Source organism: Sminthopsis crassicaudata, chromosome 4 (genome assembly GCF_048593235.1).
Source record: "Sminthopsis crassicaudata isolate SCR6 chromosome 4, ASM4859323v1, whole genome shotgun sequence".
Lineage (NCBI taxonomy): Eukaryota > Metazoa > Chordata > Mammalia > Dasyuromorphia > Dasyuridae > Sminthopsis > Sminthopsis crassicaudata.
In genome coordinates, this window is record NC_133620.1 from 34,340,918 (window position 1) to 34,361,479 (window position 20,562).

At 38.7% G+C, this 20,562-nt stretch overlaps 1 protein-coding gene across 1 annotated transcript in view; it reads right to left on the reverse strand.

Annotated features, from left to right (window-relative positions):
* Positions 1 to 484: 484 nt before the first annotated feature.
* LRRC8C (leucine rich repeat containing 8 VRAC subunit C) overlaps positions 485 to 20,562 on the reverse strand; it is a 99,385-nt gene continuing 79,307 nt past the window's right edge. The window contains exon 3 of the mRNA XM_074266283.1: positions 485 to 5,987. Coding sequence (XP_074122384.1) covers positions 3,714 to 5,987 — 2,274 coding nt within the window. The 3' untranslated portion in view covers positions 485 to 3,713. The remainder of the gene's footprint in view (positions 5,988 to 20,562) is intronic.

Below are 20,562 nucleotides of genomic sequence, written 5' to 3' on the forward strand. Positions count from 1 at the left end.
TAGACATCTCTTTTCTGGGCTAAGCCTTCTGGGACATTTCATATCATTTAGCCTTGACCCAAGAGGTATGAAAAAAAGGTGCATTTTTAGGGTCTTTTTCAGGACCTCCCATAGCTCTCTCCCAGTACTTGTCATCTTAGAGTTGCTTGGAAGCACTGAGATGTTAAATTGGTTTGCCTGCAGCTGTAAAGCTAGCTCACAGAGGAAGGACTTGAACCCAGAGCTTTATTGACCCAAGGCTTGACCCTTCCATGCGCATAGCTCATAGATCCAGAACTAGAACTCTCAGGATATTTAGTCCAATACTCTCACTTTTCAGACAGTGATACTGATCACCAGGGAGGTGAAATGATTTGTCCCATGTTGTCCAGGTGTTAACCATCAGAGGCACTATTTGAATATAAGTCCTCTGCAAAGCCAGGGTTCTTTCCATTGAACTACACTTCCTCTCTAGGAATTAGCAGAGGAGATATTTAAAATAACATTTTTCTTTTCTTTATCATGAATGTATAACAGCATGAATTGTGAAGACCAGTTTAGATTAGCACCATAGGTGATTTAATGGACTTAGGGACCATGTTGCAAATGGCAGAAGTGACAATTGTGTTCATCTGATCCAAAAGTTTCTCTAATTACCCTCCAAAATCTTGCAGTCAGAGGTCATGGGATCAAGAACATCAGACTTCTACAGAACCATTGCTGAGCTAATTCATAGACAGTCTCACTTGGAAATGCAGCATATGTGCTGTTCCAATCAATTCATCAAGAAAGGAACGTCTGCTCTTGGAGCGTTATTCTATATAAAAGCTTTCACCATTGTGTGAGTATCAAGGTTTAAGCAGCAGAAAACAGAGGGTGCCTGTATATTTACATAGGTAGCCTTGTATAGGTCCTTTTGAAGGGAAATACAATTTATTATTCACTTCTATCAAGAGCACTTTTAAAATGCTGAAAATGGGGGCATAAATGGACCCCGCAGATGACTAAAATGGCCTTTGGAAAGCCAAGCTACTTATTTACCTGAGTTTTCTTTAATAAAGGCCAAACTTTTTTTTTAATTAATAAATATGAACTGGGAAATTAGAAAGCTAAAAAAGAGAAGAAAATCAGGGAATATCTAGGTCTGTGTATTGTATGTCTGTGGGTGGGGAAGGCCCCTACCTCTGCCCCCAAAGAAATATCTACACATTTATTTTTTAGGCCAAAGCTGAAAGGCTTCATGCTATTCCATTTTAAAAACCAGTTTAAAGATTATTATTATTGTTATCAGACTTATTTTGGCAGGTAAGGGAGTAATATCTCCCTTACAAATGAAATATAAGCAAGGCTGATTTGGCATTATAATCCTGCCAAAATTGGTATAAGTCATAGAAATGTCTCACGCACACAGCAAGTGCTTAATAAATACTTATAGACCTAGAAAGCTGAATTGTTGCTTAAAGAAGCTTTTAAATTTGATGGCACTTTTTTTTTTTTTTTTTCTTGAAAGGGCTGCATGTAAAAGCAAACCTATGCCTATAGTTCAAAAAAATTGAGCACCCCCTTCCCAGATTCCACTGGGGTCCTGACTTCTGAAATAAGGTTGGTTTGTTCTTCTCAGTGGCCAAAATAATAATAATAATAATAATAAGTAACCAAAAAAACAAACAAACAAACTCCACCAAAACTAAAACAAAAAAAAACCTACTTCCCTGGAAGTTTAAAAATATTCAGATCACAGAAGTACATCACATTTCTAAATACAACACAATCTTCACAACCAGTGTATATATGGATCACAACAACATTCTGGAAGTGAATGGTTAAGTGGGGAGGAAATGTAAACACAAGACCACTTCAAACACACAGGGTTTTTTAACCCTCACTCCTGGCCTCACATAAGTGAGCTGACCAGTTGGCACTCAGAAACACTGAATATTCAGTAGGCCCTGTAACATCACTTTGGCTAGATCCTTAGGTGAATAGAACAATGCAAAGGGTATCTTCAATATGGCACCCAACGGGAAAGTAGAAACAGTGATACAGATGCACGCTGAACAGTTCCTATTGATGCAGTCCATAGCAGATTAACAATAAGCCACTGAATTATTTGTTGAACAACTAGTTTTTAAAGCAAGTTTTTTGAGGCCATCACTTTCCTTTTTGACTTTGATATAAAGTCAGAGAAGCTTTCTTGGACCAGTGAGTGCTCAGTGCAATGAAAATTTGGTACTATGACAAAAGTCTCATGACCAATCACAACATATGCAAATACCATTTTTGTATCTTCTTATTACAAAGCTCGAGTCCATCGGCATTTTTCACACAGAGATCCAAATATTTCTGCATTGCTAAGTGCAAGAATAGATAGGGCCAATATTGACCATCATCAGGCAAAATCTGCTAAGTGAAAATCACTTAACAATTTGTTCACACTTTAAAAAAAAAAGGGGGAACAGAACTATTTAGAATTAGATCCTGCTTTAAGTCAAGCACAGCAGATACGTTTCCTGTGCCTGAACGGTTAACCGGTGGCCATTGGTATGTTTACAGGAAAGAAAGGTTTGGAGGGAAATTGCTTAATACATAAACAGATTATTTTATAGTCTTTCATTTATTTGGGGGCAAGAGGCAAAACTTAAATAGATAACGACTGCCACACAGCCCAACAGGAAGGAAAAAACCAGTGGAGTTCACTGGCTCTAGAGCATAGTTCCTATTTAATGCACCTACATATTAAGATTTTGCAGATGATTGAGTTACTGAAAAAGCAGGCTTCTAATTTTGTGATTTTTAATTCTATTACCAATTAGAATATTAAAATAAATTAAGACTGTCAAAGGTTGTTTATCCTTGCTGCACAGCAGTGTTAAGATCGAAAGGATAAACAAACTACTGAGAATTTCAATTGAAAAATCTGATTTCTAAAAATAATTGTCAAAAAGTACAAATCCATTCAACTCTATTTACCCCATGACAACTGTCACTGAAGATGGTTTTCTTCTATCACATACAATCTTGCACCATTCAAAGGCAATCACAACTCTTCTGTAATCTCACCCATCTTGTTTGGGGTTATGGGATGCAATGAGGACTTAAAGGCGATTTTAAAATCTATGTGCCTCTAGTTACTGTGCTCACTGACTTCAGTTTTATCTGAGCAGAAAGAGAACCGATGAATCTGGTTCTTTAATTCTAATTAAATTTAATTCTTTCTAATTCTTTAGAGAAGGAGAACCAATGAATCTTGTTGTCTAGGGAAAAGCCAGATGGTAAGAGGAAAATGACCTGCGTCGTTTACAAGACTACTCGGTTTATCAAACAACGGAAAGATGGACTTATTTGCTCTTAGCAAAATACCCTTCATCAATTGCAAATAATCCACAATGTGCTGCATTTCCAAACTTCCTTCTTTCCTTGTGAATAAACTGAACTTAAAACAAAACAGAACAAAACCCCCAAAACCAGCAGATGGAACTATCTGGTTTTGCCAGTACAAAATAATAATAAAGGTACATTAGTATCCAGGACAAATAAAAATGTAAAATATTAACATTGAAAAAATACAAGTAAATTTTTATTAAAAAATATATGTATACTCCTTACTTCAAATCTGTCTGTACATTTTGTTTTGTGTGAAAAAGAAAAAAAAAATAGTAAAGGCATTAGACTACCTAGTTATTTATAATGTATTTGGTAGAAGCATAATCAGTCAAACTTTGAAGAAAAATAAGTTACTCTGCTTTCATTTGCTCCCGGATATCAGAAGGTAGCGTTTCAAACAGTGCATCTTCCACAATAAAGCTAGATCGCTTCAGGGACCGGCAGTCACCAAGTTCTGGAGGGAGGACCTCAAACTGATTCCCTTTGACCTCCAAAAAGGTGAGGAATGCTAAATTCCCAATTTTTGGTGAAAGGATTGATAAGTTATTTTTTCCAATCTTCAAAGTTTTCAGTTTCTTACAGAAATACAATTCATCGGGGAGGCTCTCGACTTTGTTAGAAGTGATGGAAAAGTATTGTAAACTCTGTAGCACTCCTATTTCCGGTGGGATAAACCGAATGTCATTGAAAGACAGATCTAAGTGTCTGATTTTGTTGCATAGAAAGAGGTGAGAAGGCAGTACCTCTATTTTATTGTAACTAAAAGTCAGGCGCTCCAGGCTGGTGAGCTTTTTGATATGCTCCGGGATGTAGGTAATGCTGTTATGCCAGAGTTTGAGAACCGTCAGCTTCCGTAAATGCTGAAAGCTCACGATTTCTTCTATCGATTTGAGGTTGTTTTCCTTCAAGTCCAGCTCCTGGAGGCTCAGCAGGCTGAAGATGGCGTGGGGGATGCGCTCCAGATCACAGTGGACCAGCTCCAGCTCTGTGAGGTTGACCAGTTTCTTCAGGTTATTGAGCATGACAAGCTTGGTCCCATTGTTATGGATGTACATTTTCTGGAGGTGGCTGGAAACATCCACAACAGCTTGAGGAATTTTGGGGATGTTGCTTTTGAGTAAGAGAACTTTCAGGTTTTTAAGGTCCCGCAGAGATTCGAGAGTGATGTTCCTGGAGATGTCGTGACCCAAAGAACCATACAAGTAGAGCTCCTCCAGATTTCTGAGGCTGTACATCCAGGGCGGCAATTCCCGGAAGTCATCAAACTTGACGCTCAAAATCTTCAGGTTTTCCTTCAGGAAGCTCAAAGCAGCACTGTGGATTTTGACAGAGCATTGGTGCAAAGAGAGCTCCTGGAGGTTGCTGAGTTGGGCGATGGTGGCTGGAATCATGACGTTCTGGATGATTTCAAGTTTCAAAGACTGCAGTTCGGTGATTTCAAAGACGGTGTCTGGAAGGCCCGAGAGCATGATCAGTGGTAACTCCAGGCGGTTTTGGGCATTCATCTGTAGTTTCTGCCTCAGTTTATCAACTGTCCATTCATTATTTAAGTTCAACTGTTTCAATTTATTTTCACTGACTTCAGACAGAAACACGGCAAATCTCTTAGAGTAGAGAGGGTCGTATTGATCGATCATATGTAGCAGAAAAGCAAAGTCATTTTTGACATCGGGTATATCATCAATTCCCGTCTCTTGCCTCACATACTCAAAAGAATACTCTTTTAGAGACCGATAGAAAAGCCAATATAAAGTGTAAAGGCACGTTAGTCCATATATGCTTACAAAACATAAGTAGCAAAAGGAAAGTTTTGAGAATAAGTGTGCCATGGTATGATTGCAAGAGAAATGCTTATACCCCGTCATGTCCTGAATGTCAATGTCACAGCTGACCGTAAACTGGACTTTGGGAACCAGGGCACTATTATAACCAATGATGATCAGGAATTTGAGCACTTTGAGGACAGTCTGGCGGACGTACATGCTGTAAAGGATGTCTCCCTCCTCGACGTGCATCCTGAACTTTTTTACCTTTTCAAATAGGGCCTTAGCTTGCTCGCCTTCCTTCTTATCCAGTGCCCCAGCAGAGGTCTTGTCAACCACAAACTTCTCAGGTATGGACTTTAATGACTGAGATTTGACCAAAGTGGTATCAGTCGGCGTTTGGGAGGGATAAGATGTTTTCTGCAAGGTGTTCTTCCTGTTGTCCTTTTCTTCAGAATCCTCCCCAGATACCTCAGATAAAGCCCTGGTGGTCCAAGGAGAGTCGAAACACTTCCCCAGAATGGAAATGAAGTGTTCTATCTTGGAGCTGGAGCCAGGGAACTTGAACCAAAAGTTACTGCAAAGCATGAAGATGAGGGTGTGGATGAGGACGAGGTAAGGAAAGTACTTAGCATACCAGTGGAGGGCTTTTTCATAACATATCTGGTTTATAAAACTATACTGCTGCAGGTCCAAGTCAGTCTTTCGTCCCTTCATTTCCACAGTTGCAGGGCTGGCAGATGGTGGCGGTGGAGGCAGTGGTGTTGAAGTGTCAATGGTGTGAGATGCGTTAGGAAGGGAAGAGTTGTTCTGAGAAGGTTGTATGGTTTTGGGGAGACAGATTATCTTGTCTTGCATAACCTGAAATATAGAAATGATATTTTCAAATGATGCTGCCCCAAGGACTCGTCTGTGTTGTTAAAACTGGGAAATCAACCCATTAACATCCTTAAAGGATCATAGATTTATATCTGGAAGGAACCTTAGAGATGCCATAAAGAACAACCTCACCCCATTCCCAGATGGAAAAATTGAGGTACTGAGTAATTGGGTGATTGATTAGAGACATAAAACTATATGTCTGAACTGGGATTTGCACCCAAGCTGACTGCAAGTGCAGTGCACTATATACCTTGCCACCATTGTGGCTACATATGTGTGTGTGTGTGTGTGTTTGGGTGGGTGGGTGTTACTCTGGAGGAGTTTATCCAGCTCTGTCTTCTTATATTTGCTCTCCATTTACCTAGGTGAGAAAAGACAATTCTGGTAGACTCTGGTCATTATTAAAACACAATTAGACAGGGCTCCTTCAAAAGACTGTGTAACCCTATCCCCTAGCTGTGAGCTGTGATCCCAAATGGGGTCTCATAACTGAATGCAGGGTTATGAAATTATGATTTATTATCAATAAATGTTTAATTTTACATACAAAACTGGGGTCACATAAAGATTTCTTGGGCCAAAAGGGGACATGAGTGGAAAAAGTTTAAGAAGCCATATTCCTGCCAGTACTTGAAAGATAAAATGCCTAACAAATAGTTATCCACTCTTCATGGAACATTTCTAGGGAGGAGGATCCTCTAGTCATCCAAAGCAGCCACTTCTCTCTGTGAATAGCTCTAATTGTTGGGAAGTTAGTGTTCCTTAAAACAAGATTAAATCAGTCCCTTTGCATTTTATGCTGAAATTATTAGCATTAAACCCCCCCTCTCCCAATCCTTTGACAAAGAAATAAGGATCAGTAGTTTTGTTGTTTTTTTTTCACCAGGATAGCTAAACTTTGGTGTTTTAATCAAATGCCTCGCTCCCATGGGGAACTGAAAACTCAACATGTTTACAGCTTCCAGGTACTTAAGTAGGCTGAAAGCTCCCATTCTTAGAATATTCTCCCTCCTTATCTCTGCCTCTTTGCTTCCTTCAGATCCTAGCCAAAATTCCACCTTCTACAAGAAGCTTTTGCAAATCCCATTGAAATCTTGTACTTCTCCCTGACTCTTTCCAATTTATCCTGTATGTATCTTATTCATACACGGTTATTTGCATGTTGTCGCCCCTTAGATTGTAAGATCCCTGAGCTTAGCAGTGCTTGACACATAGTAGATTTAATAAACGATTGTTGACTTGGTGGGCCAGTCCATGGAGCCGGGTGGTTTGGGACAAAGGACCCAGACTCACAGAGGAGAAAGCTCAACATCAAAAATAGGCTATTTAGGAAGACCTGGCTAATAGAATGTAATTCTATTTGAATGAAGGACAGAATGTTAAGAACCTATATTATAACTATTTTCCTTTTATTCATAATAGTTTTATATCCAAAATATAATATTATTCTAAATTTCCTCTCCCATTCATTTGATCCCTGGTTGTTGTCTACAAGGTGTATGTGGATGAGAGGATGGGTTCCTTGCTGACCCTTCCCATTGTTTTTGGGGAGGAGTGATTAAATAAATATGGAGAGCTTCTAGTGAGGAAGTTCCTTCTCCCAACTGGTCAATAATTTAAGGTCTTTGTTGACTGAAGCAGCAAGATGGAAGGCAACCTGTCCAGGTGGAATTTGAATTCAGCTTATCCTGACTGCTTTTAGAGATATCTGGATGGCTCAGTGGTTAGAGGATTGGGCCTGGAGTCAGGAAGTCTTGAGTTCCAATAGAGTTTCAGACATTCATATGACTCTGGTCAAGTCCCTGCTTTTAATCCCCTGGAGAAGGAAATGGCAAAATCATTCCAATACCTTTACCATGAAAATCTCATATGGGTCACGAAGAGTTGGACAAGACTGAACAACAACATCCTGACTTTAAAATCCATCTCCCATCTTCTAGGTCACTTTGCCATCCCTTTTTTACCCCCTTTTTCCTCCCTTTAGCTTCTCACTTTTCAAAACTTGTCCTATATATCTATATCTATATCTATCTATCTATATATATGTATATCTATCTATCTATCTATCTATCTATATATACTTTAAACAAATCTCTAGAATACAGTTCATTAAAGGAGAAGCTTCTCTGTCTCTGTCTCTCTTTTCCCCCTCTTTCTCTTTGTCTCTCTCTCTCGTCCTTGATAAGAACACATGTCCTGCTCCATACATTTTAAAAGGAAGTGCTAGTTTCAAAACATGCTACACAGGAAGCATATGAAGGATGAAGAGAGCTCATATCAGACAATGGGAGAGGTTAAAGGAAATACCTGTCATATTTCTTAAAGTTGAATGCCAATATTAAACATCAAACAAAGGCTTAGGGGCCCAGTCTTCCTTAACACCTTCTTGCCTAATCTATTTGGTCTCAATATTAACTGTTCTATTTCCTTTGTCACTGATTTCCCAGCTAGGCTATTGCCTTAGCCTTTAGGAATCTACTTCTCCACCCCTCCTGTGTCTGCTTCTCCTGATCTAAGGTGTGGGAATACCAAGCCAGGCCAGGTTCTGTTTTCTTTCCTCCCCCAGCTCAGTCATATCTCATGACTTTTTATTCTCATCCTACTGGAAACAACCTAAATGTGTCTCCCTTCATGTTATTCCCACCAACCAGCTTAAGTCAAAGATTTTTCTCTAAAGGACCCCAAAACGAAGCCCCTATTTTAGATTTTAGAGTTCAAGCTACCTCAGCCTAATTCTAGGGAGTCAAGCTTTGGAGAAGTTTGGTGACCAGCAAGTGTTTTTTATCTTTCCTCCTGTTTCCCATTTAGGCAAATGTACCTGAATCAAATTTGCCTTGTGCGACCCTCTGGGCCCATTCAGCCTTTGATGATGAAATCTCTTTTGAACTACGTCTCAGTTCTTGTGGTCTAGTCTACCAGACATCTTTTAGCCTTGGCCCCCCATCACAACTTGTTCATATTATGACTTTCCATTCTGGCCTGAATCTATCTGTTTTTAGTTTTAAAACTCCTTGTGGTCCCATCCTTGCTCCTTGTAGAAGTTCAGCTGAAAGTAAGACTGTAGGGGCTAATGGATGGACTTCTCCCTATTTGTGGGGCCCAGTTTCAAATGGTTTCCTGTTATATGATGAATCATGGCCCATATTTGGTCCCTACATGGCCATACTTAGAGCCTAAAGACATGCTTCTGACATAATTATAAATAAAAGACCTATATGTATGGTAATTCTTCAACTCGTCAGGTTTATTTCACTAGTTACATACATTTTTTGAATTGCATTAATTAACTAAAAAAATGTAAGATTTCATATGAATAACTTTTTTTTTTTTTTTTTTTTTTTTTGCTGAGGCAATTGAGATTAAGTGACTTGCCCAGGGTCACACAGCTAGGATGTGTAAAGTGTCTGAGATTAGATTTGAACTCAGGTCTTCCTGACTTCAGGGCTGGTGCTTTATCCACATGAAAAACTTTTTAAAGAGAGATGAGCATCAAGTCTCTTTCTGTCCCATACACATTCATTCACATACAAACACACGCATTCTAAATTCCAAGCTAGTTTAGGAATCACCTGAGATTTCATTACAGAAAGGACTTTTGGATAAAGAAACTCCACCTACCAATGGAGGTTAGTATCATCTTTGCAATAGAGTTACCTAGATCATTGAGGGTTTTTATGGTTGCCCAGAGTCACATAGTCACTATATGTCACCAAGAAGAGATCTGAACTCAGGCCTTTCTGCCTTTAAGACCATCTTTCTACCTTCTCCACACTGCCCTTCTCACAGTACTAAGGAAGAAAGCAAAATGTCCATTGAAAGTCTGTTACAGTTAGGCTGGAGCATTGCTATTACAATTATATTATATATTTTTCTCCATACTAAAGTCTTCCCCAATGCCTTTTTTTCATGGTTGGTCCCATATTCTCAAGGTTTGGACCACAAGGCCCCAAACTGTGACAATGTATACATGTATGTGTTATTTCAGGACTTAAGTTCAAATGAGTTCATACTCAAATGATTGACCATGGTGACAAAGGCAAGTAGACAAATTTTTATTAAGCCCTTTACTAAGTTCTAGTGATATAAAGAGTAGGGCAGGTGGGCAGTGTATGGCGTAGAGAGTACCGGGCCTAGAGTCAGAAAGCTCAGAGTTCAAATCAGATTTCAGACACTAACTGGGCAAGTCACTTAATCCCATTTGCCTCAGTTTCCTCATTTGAAATGAGCTGGAGAAGGAAATGGCCAATCACTCCAATATTGCTTCCTAGAAACCCCAAATAAGGTCACAAAGAGTTGGACACAACTGAAGTGTCTGAACAATAGTGATATAAAGAACAAAAATATCTCAATATGCTGCTCCCTTTCCTCCTTCAAAACAGTGACAACAACAAAAGTTCCCACTCTCCGGGAGTTTTCAGTGAATGCCTATGTTACAAACAAGCTATGGAACCCAGCAGTGCTGTATCCCAAAGAAATTATAAATTAAAAAGAAGGGAAATTATAAAGAAGGGAAAAGGACTCACATGTGCAAAAATAGGAGCTCTTTTGATGGTAACATTAAGAATTGGAAAACAAGTGAATGCCCTTCAGTTGGGGAATTGGTTGATTAACTTGTGGTATAGAAGATAATTGAATTTTATTGTTCTATAAAAAAAATGATGAACATGTTGATTTCAGAAAGGCCTGGAAAGATTTTCACAGACTGATGCTTAGTGAGACAAGCAGAACCAGGAATATATTGTACATAATAACAACAAGAATATGGAAGACTTGGTTCTTTTCTCAGGGGTTCAATGAGCCAAAGCAAAATCAATAGACTTTGTACAGAAAATGCCATCTGCATCCAGAAAAAGAACTATGGAGACTGAATGCAAATTAACACATGCTGCATTCACTTTTTTCTGCTCCCCCCGCCATGGTTTTTCCTTTTTGCTCTGATTTTTCTCTCCCAACATGATTCATAAAACAATGGGTAGTGAAAATAAATTAATTAATTTAAAAAAAGCAAGTTATGGAGATTATCCACAGAGGAAAGGGGCTAGCTTTAAGAGAGACCAGGAAAGGCTGTGAGAGGTAAATTTTATCTGGGAGCTGAAAGAAGCCAGGGAGGCAAAAATGTGGAGGTGAAAAGGGAGAAAATTCCAGGTCTCCGAGGTAGTAAGTAAAAATGCCTAGAGGCAAGCAATTGAGCACCTTGTGCCAGGAACAGCATGGAAGCCACTGGATAGTAGAGTGTATGAGAAAAAGGAAGATATACAAAGCCTGAACAGGCAGGAAGGGGGTAACTTGTGAAGAACTTTAAAAACTAAACAGGATTTTATATTTGATTCTGGAGGCAATGGGGAGCCACTGGAATTTCTTGAGTATGGAAGTGACATGGTCACCTTTGCTGAGTGGAAGATAGACTGAAGTGAAGAGAGATTTGAGGTGGGAAGAACAATCAGAAGCTATAAAGTGATAAGGATCTGCATCAGGTCGCACTGGAGGACAGAAGGGGGCAGAATCAACAGGACTTGGCAACAGACAGGTTGGGACTGGGGTGGGGGAGGGAAATGAAATAAAGTGAGTCCAGGATGGCATCTAGGCTAAGTCTGGGGGACAGGGAGGATTGCCCTTAACAATAATATGGAAATCAGGAAGAGGAAGTTGGTTTTTAAGTGATAACTCCTGAAGATTATCTACTAAAGCTGAGACATTATGATCAGCATCTCTGAAGGAAGAACCTAGACTGAAGAGATCACAGATCCTTAAAATCCTGATGGATGTTTGGTCTCTGTACAGTAAATTGGGACACCTCTTGTAAGCAAGGTAGAGTTACAACAGAGATATGTGCATTCTGTGGACCTTTGAGCAATTTACTGCAACTTATGGTTTCAAGTTTTCTTTTTGTTATATGTAACTATACTTATTAACTTTCTTATTAAAAGTTAAACTTTTTGTATTTTGGTTGATAGCTTTTGTTTCTATATTCCTGACATTTCTATATAACTTGTTTGTTCTTCCCCTACCAAGGAAGGTATCCTTTTGCAACAAAAGGTGTAAAAGAAAAACAATGAATATATCTGGTTACATATGAGACATACAGGAAAATCACCTAACATGTAAATCTGGGCTGAAAAGAAGGTCTAGATCCTCTCCTCCGCTTCCCCCATCCTCACTTCCATCGGCCTCAGCAATGAAGAGAGGGGGAGACACACACACACATTTATGTATGTATATAAGTCTTATGTTATAAAACATCAAAGAGCTGTGTTTTCTACGGAGTGGATCTCTTACCATCCTCAGTCTAGATGTTATTACAGAGTCTTTATGACTTGTGGTGCGGGGGATAGAGAGCTAAGCCCGCAGTCAGGAATATGTGAGTTCAAATTTGACCTCAGACACTGACAAGTTGAGAGACGCTGGGCAAGTCACTTAACTTCTCCCTCACTTTCCTCAATTGCAAAGTGAGAATAATAACAATGCCTGACATTAAAATGAGATCATATTTGTAAAAGTGCTTTGTAAATTTTAAAGAACTATGGAAATGATATTAAATTATCATCATTATTCTTAATTGGGACCCACTGTATAATTTTATTTGGTCAGGAATGAAAGGCTTAATCACAACAATTCAAAATAAAATCTCCTTTAAGATGTGCTTTTAAGGAAAACATCATGACACCCCCCCCCCAAAAAAAAGGGGGGGGTAGTAATTGACTATAAGTACCAAGTTGAAAAAAGAGGAAATTTGCTTAAGTGAGATGTTAATGGGCTGTGATAAAAGTAAAAAAGAACATCAAAGTAACAGTGTTAAATGTAGACTGGAGCAACATAAAAGTATATTGACCTATCTTGGTTGCATACCAGAGCTACAGCTACCCCAGGTGAAAGGTTGGAATGTGAAAAATAGGCAAGGTCTGACTGTTCCTTCTGAGAGAAGGAAAGTCTCTGGGAAGTTTATGGACAGTAGAGGAAAGTGGTGGTCTTGTTTTCCCTATTAGTTGTCAGTCCCTTATTCCCAGTATTTAAGATCAAAAGACCTTAGCTTAAAAAGGCCAAGGTCTCCGACTGCATCCAGACTCATCTCTAATTGTCCTGAGCTATATCAGCCTAGGGGACCCAGATGCCATACTGACATCTGTGGGATGAGGGAAAAGTGAAGCAGGTGACCTTGCCCAGCCCTCCCTCTCTTAAATCCAATTTACTTGCATGTCATGGTATCACCTTCATGGTCCTCTTTGAGAATGGACATACAACAACCTTGCAGAACAACAACTTTAGTGCAACACAATAAACTAAATGGCACATTTGATTCTGGGACAAAAACATGGCTTGGGTTGAGGGATACAGGATGGGGAAAAGAGGTGCTAAAAAAATGCCAGGTTTGCAGTCAGAGTGTTTAGATTCAATTTTGATCCTGATTACACTCTAGGGAAGTCACTAATTCTTCTGAACCTCAGTTTCCTCATTTATAAAATTGAATGATAGAAACGTTTTGTAAAAATAAATAAAAAAATAAAGGGTTATAGAAACGTGAGTCATTGGAATTATTAAGGGTAGAAGAGACAATATTAGCAAGACCCCGGCTGGTTTCTTCCAGCATAGATTTGTGAGTTATCAATCTGGAAGCAATAACTGGGTGAGGAGCTGCCTTGTTAATGGCACCAAAAAAGGCAAACAGAAGTTCAAAATAGTAACATAGCTTTTCTAGGACTACAGATTTAAGCTTGAAGAACTCTTTAAGATTCAGGCATGAATTTGAAAAATGGACACAAATTGGTGCCTCTTTAACCCTTTCTTTTTTGCTTCATTAGCTCATTATCTATCAAAGCCTTTATGGTGTTATTAGGTGCTCTCTTCTCTCTCTCTCATCCTCCTTTTCCTTAGCAATAGAATGTGTACTTGCCCTGACAACTCTCTAGGCAAATGACTCTCACATCTTTATCTTTATGTTTATTATCTCTCCTTAGCTTTTTTGAGCCTTAAGTTTGTCATCTGATAAACGAGGCTATTGTGCTCAGTGGCCTGATTTGATTTTGAAATCTATGATCTTAAGATATATTTAACTTCAACAAGTGAAAAATTTATTCTTTTGGATGATAAGATGAACCCCAGTAAACAGCTCCAACACTTTCAGCCATTTTCAAATCCAGTAATACTTTATAGGAAGAAATGAAGCAGTAAAAGGGAAGCAGAGACAGCACTGGGGGAGCTCTATATCAAATTTTCCTTTATAGTTAATGGGCCCTGCTTCTCCAGAACTCCTATGAGTAGGCTGACCGCCATAATGCCAAGGCAAAGACTGAACCACTCTGACCTCCACAAGTTCTTTCTGTCACAGTGGTACAAGCAAGGGCCCTGCCTTAAGTGGGGGAGGATAAACAACCTCCTGCACATGTAGGAGTTATTATTGACACTTTCCTATCTGTTGTGGGCAGAGTTTTTATTTTAATGATAAACTATGAGAACTATGTAACTGTCTGAAAATAACGCAAGAGGGTATTGAAATATTGAAAAATTGAATGACTTATCCCCAATACTTCATTAAAGCAAACTGCTTTACCCCAAAATTCTTACCCCAAAAATATAATTCTCAAGGAAAAAATGTGGACCCCCCCTTCTAAAACGAATGTTTCTAAATGTATAAAATACATAATTTTATTAAATTGCAATTAACAACAACAAAACCCAAATCAAAACTAGAACCAAAATTTAAAAAAAAAATCCCACAAAAAACAATACCACTAAGTTTACATTCCAGATTATGATCCTCTGATGTATATGTTAACTGAGAGGAGAATGATTTTTTAAATTGCGCACTAGTACTGTAGTCATTTTATTTATCTAAAAAAAAAAAGACTTTCATTAATTTTAAGGTTAAAAAAAAAAACCCTTCAAATTACAACGGTCACATTGGTAGAAGGCATGCAGAAAATATGAGGGAAATTCATCAGTTATTTAATATAGCTTCCACAAATAAATCTTGCAGAGTAAAAAGTGTTTTAAAATCAAAAACACAGACATGACCATTGTGCACAGATGTCAGCATGGCTTGGGCAATATTTTTGTCACAAGCAGTCCAGCTTCCTAAGAGATAAAGCAAATTCTTTTCTCTGAATACTCATTCTTTCCTCCCTCCTCCTCCTCCTCTTCCCGTCCGGCCCCCCCACCTCATATCTGCCTAAGTGATAGCAACCTGATAAGTCTTTAAACATAAAGCAGAGTGCTGACTCATGAGACACACAGAGGGAGGAGTAGGGAGGACCTTGCACTGATTATGTCTAACTTTGGATCCCAAAAGAAGATGAAATAATGACTACTTTTATTGGAAGGAATGTTCTGCCCTTTAGCCTTCTCTCATTCTCTTGTCAAAATGATTCTTAACACCCTAACTTTGGGGAAAGGGATCTTGAGAAATGAATGTGAATACACTTGTCAATTTAAATTTTTTGCTTCCATTCTGCTTAGTGGAATGATTTTCAGTCAGTAAAAGGACCAATAATTATGATCTAGCTGAAGATAGATTATATTCATGGAGGAAGAGCCCCATATTCCCCTACTGGGAGAAGATGGACTAGAAGGAACATGGGAAAAAGAACAACTTGATAGAATAATGAATATTTCTAAAGAATCATGTCCACTCCCAGACTCATGGCCTCTCTCATCAACCAAGTGGACTGTTGGTTCTAGGAGGATGAAAAGATTTCTTGGTTGGGAAAACCTATTTCAAAATCCAAATGATAAAAGAGTTCCAAAGGCAACAGAGAAGTAAACATTTTTCAAGGGATTATGAACCTGGGCAGGGATGCCACAAGTAAGTCATTTGGAGATTCTGAAATACATTTTTGCACCGTCAGGGGCTTTTGATTTACAGCAATCCTTTAAAGCAGGAAAATAGGGATTGAGATTTTATCCTAGAATTTGCAGGGTGCTCTAAGACCCTACTAAAATACTTAATTACAGAATCCAGAAATGTGGTGTTAAATTTCTGCATACAAGAAAAAATGCATGAATAGCAGGGGGAAAGTCCAAAGGAGAATGTTTGGGACAATGACACTCTCTGGCAAATTTGCCCAAGTCAAGCCAATGTTCCCTAATTATTTTAGAATCATGCAACTCACCCAGGCTATACAGAATTGGACTGATGAGAAGATAGGGGTTTTGAGATATTATATAGAATAGCCTGGGTAGCCTGAGGCAGTGATCTGTTCCTTGGGTCAGTCCCCAACAGGGAGAAAGCCAAGAAAGGAAGATGAAAGGGTAGGTGGGAAACTGACATCAGAAAGAGCAAAAGGAGGCATCAATTAATCAATAAGCACTTGGTATGCGCTTGGGACACACTATGAGGGGAACTGGAGATGTTCCTCCCCACTCTAGAACTCTACAGAAAATGGGGACTACTCTTCCTGTTTATAGTTCCTAACATCGAGGGGTATGGTCACTGCAGTCATTGTCAGTGGCTAACAGCTTTGCCATAGACTCAGAATCACTAAGCTGATGAGGTAGATCATGCCTTCCTGAAGGATGACTCAAATCCCCTCATCCCCTGTAATCTCTACAATAAGTGGTTATCCACACAGTGTTGAATGGTTCTAAGGGAGGTATGATGGGGGAACTTGATAGTATATAAGGCATTTTGACCCCTACTGGCTCTGAGCCTTCTGGATTTTTCTTCCCTCTGGCTTTCCGCTTACTAGCATGATCAACTTTTCTGAATCTCCCTTGAAGGCTCAATATCCAAATGTTCCCTCTTTCAAATGTTCAGCTCTTTTCTTTCTCTATACTCTCATTTGACAATCTCATTAGCTACTACAGGTTCTACCATCAGCCCCATGAAGATGACTCCCAAATCTATAGGTCAATTCTTGAGCTCTCTCTCTCTAGTTCCAATTCAGCCCTTCCTTCTGGATATCCCCATGGCATCTTAAATTCAACATTTCCAAAATCAAACTCATTATCATTCCACCCAAACTCTCACATCCTAATTTCCCTCATCCTGTCAAGGGCACTCCCATTCCTTCCTCCAGTCACCCAAGCTCCCAACTTGGCCATCATCCTTGACTCCACTCTTATCTCTCCCCTGCCCTCATTCAATCAGTGGTGTAGATTTATTAGCTCTACCTCTACAATATTTCTCAGATCTGCCTACTTTTCTCCATCGACAAATCTACCACCCTAGTTAAGGTCTTTATCAAATGATTTTTAAAACCTCCTAATTGGTCTGCTTTTAGTCTCTATACTCTCCCATTCAAACGATATTCCTAAAGCACTATGTCACTGTCCTGACAAGAAAGGAAGGAAAGGAAGCATGTATAGGTGAGTGCTTTACAAATTAAATCAATCTCATTCTATTATCACAATCCTGGGAGGTAGATATAATTATTATCCCTATTTTACAGTTGGGGAAACCGAGGCATCAGGAAATTAAGTTACTTGCCCAGAGTCACATGACTAGTCTGCGTCTGAGGCCAGATTTGAGCTCGCCCATCCTAACTACAGCACTTTGTCTGCTATACCACCTCACTGCCTCAAAATCTTCAGTGGTTCTTTTTTGACTCCTGATTAAAATACAAACTCATTTGTTTGATACTTAAAACTTCATAAATTGGTTCCAAACTATCTGTCTAGAGTAATTACACATTACTTTTCTCTCTGAACACACATTCTCTATTCTAACCAAAGAGGTCTACTCGCTGTTTTGAGTAACAAACATCTCCTACCTGTCCCCCAGGCTTTCTCCTTCTACTGGAATCTACTTTCCTGATTCATCAAGCTACTGGTGTCTCCCTCTTTCCAAATTATTTTATATTGATTTTTGTCTATATCTTGTGTTTGCTTATATGAATATGTTGTGCACTTCTGTTTCCTACCCCCATACCAAATGTAAGCTTCTCTATCATGTTTTTGTCTGTCTACTCAGTCCTCCCGTCCTCCCCCCAGTAAGCACTAAAAAATGCTAGTTGAAAGGAATTTATTGAATCACATAATTTGAGAACTGGAAGGGACCCCTGTGGCCACCAAATCCAATCCAAACTCGGAAGGAATCTGCACCGAAGCACACCCAAAAAAGGGTATTCCAGCCTCAGAGCCCTAACACCTCCAAAGACAGGGAACACACTACTTGTTTAGGTGATCTATTCCACTTTCAGACAGCCTTTGTCTGACAGGAAGTTCATGCCAAGCAGGAAGTGGCAAAATAACAGAATAACATGGTAAACTCTGAAAACCTTGTTTCTTCTTGCAGAGAGAATTTTAAATACTTATCTGCAATTATGAAACAATTATACAAGATACTTATGCTTTGTAAGGTCAATACAGAATCACAATTTTCATTCTCTTAAAAAATGTCACTTTTCAACAAAGAACATTATATATATATATATATATATATATATATATACATATATATATATATGTATATATATATATATATATATATATATATATATATATATATATATATATATATATATATATATATATATATATATATATATAAAATCAGGTAACTTTATAAAATAAAGCTTACAAAACACTTTCCTTATCCTTGGAGGGAAATGCATTATTTCCCCCCATTTTGGGGTGAAGAAACTGTGATTCAGTGAGGGTAAGGGATTTCTCCCCCTCCCCAGTATCCATTCCAGAGACAGGACTGAAGTTCAGGGTCTCTCATTTCTACATATTGCCTTTTTAATGAATCTAGCAAAAGTCATTATTGTACTCCCATTGCCAAATACATGACAAGAATCTATTGTTGGGGCAGAATTTCCTGAGAATTTTTAGATGTATTGTATCACACCACATTTAAGCCAGAACAACATGTACCAGAGCAAATTTGGAAGGACAAGCCAGAGGCCGGGGTTAGCTTATGGTCAAGATTGTTCTCAGAAGTGATCTATGTCCTCAGCTGTTTCAAGCCCCACTAATGATTTTGGGCAGATGACTCCCAAACCTATATATCCAGTTCTCATGGCTCTCCTGATCTCCAGTTCAACATTCACCTAATAGACCACTAACAGACTCCTCTTGGGATGAATCCCAAGGCCTACAACCCAATGAGCTTTCCTAAAATTTTAAGACAAAAGGGATAATGGGATTAGAGATTTAGAGACCTTAGAATTCAACTAATTCATTCTCTTCTTTTACAGATAAGAACCTGAGGCCCCCAAAAGACAAGTCAAACTTGCCAAGCTCACACAAGCAGTAAGCGATGATCATGTTATTAATTAAGAAAATGGAACAAAGCAAGTGAAAAGGATTAATACAAGTGGTTGCTGCCAACCATCTGCATAATGTATTGATTTTTGGCTGAGCACAATGCTTAAACAAAGTCAATTCAACCACAGAGAAAAATGTAACAAGGATTATCAGAAATTATTGTGCACACTTATATGGAGCAAATCAGAATTTAGAAAAAATAGGATTTTCTTTTTTACCTCTAGAATGCCTTAATTAATAGACACCATGTAGAAATCTTATATAATTCAATATAAATTGAAGTAGATATAAAGGCAAAATGTGAAATTAACCCTCAGCTTACCAAAAATTTCATTGAATAGAAGAATCCCATTTTTTAGCTTAAACCAGCTAATTGAAGTTTTCTCATGTAATTTCCCACTTCTGAGTCAGATGATATAGGGAAGCCAAAGATTTAGAGATTAAAGGGCCCTTGGAATTTATCTAGTCTGACTCTCTCATTTTAAAAATGAGGAAACTGAGGCAAAGTGGTCAAGTGATTCCCTAAGAGTCATGTATAGTTAAGTACCAAAGCTGGGCTTTGAATCTAGGTTCTGTGACTCTAAGATTAGTGCTTTTTCCACTGTACCCACAGACAAATCCCATTGCTGAGAGAGCTAACTTTAATTAAAGTAAATGATTTGTTTCAACAACCATATGTTTAAGAGACATCCTCAGCATTATTCCTCAATTGACATATTGGTTTTGGTTCCTCTCCCATAGCTATATTAGTTATTTCCTTGTAGTTTTTACAGTGCTTCCTCTAAGAATTGTTCAATCCTGTTCAACTTCTTGTGACCCCATAGACTTGTCCACAGGATTTTCTTAGCAAAGATAGTGGCGTGGTCTGCCATTTATTTTTAGCTCATTTTACAGATGAGAAAAGTGATATATAGGGTGCTGTGACTTGCCTAAGTCACATAGCTACTAAGGGGTCAAGGCCAGATTTGAAAGCAGAGTGTTCTGATTCCTGGTCAGGTACTCTATCCATAGTACCACCTAGCTGCCCTGCAAATTATAAGAATAGACAACCAGGGGCTAAATACCATGATCCTTACCCAGACAAGCCTGGGCTATGCTCTTATTTTTCTGTCTAGAATTCCAATCACTTGATTATGTTCTGCCCCACACTTAGTCTGGTGTGGTGTCAAGGAGGCTGGGCTCCAAGTTGTTAGGAGACCGGTATAAGCATGAAGGAGGAATGAAAATATGGTTCACTTTTGTCTGAGACTTTTCTGTCTTGCAAAAGAGTGGGAGGTGGAGACATCTTCTCATTTCTCTTCTTTGAGCCTTGCTTATTCTTTTTAATTTTGCAATATTCACTTTTCATGTCTCT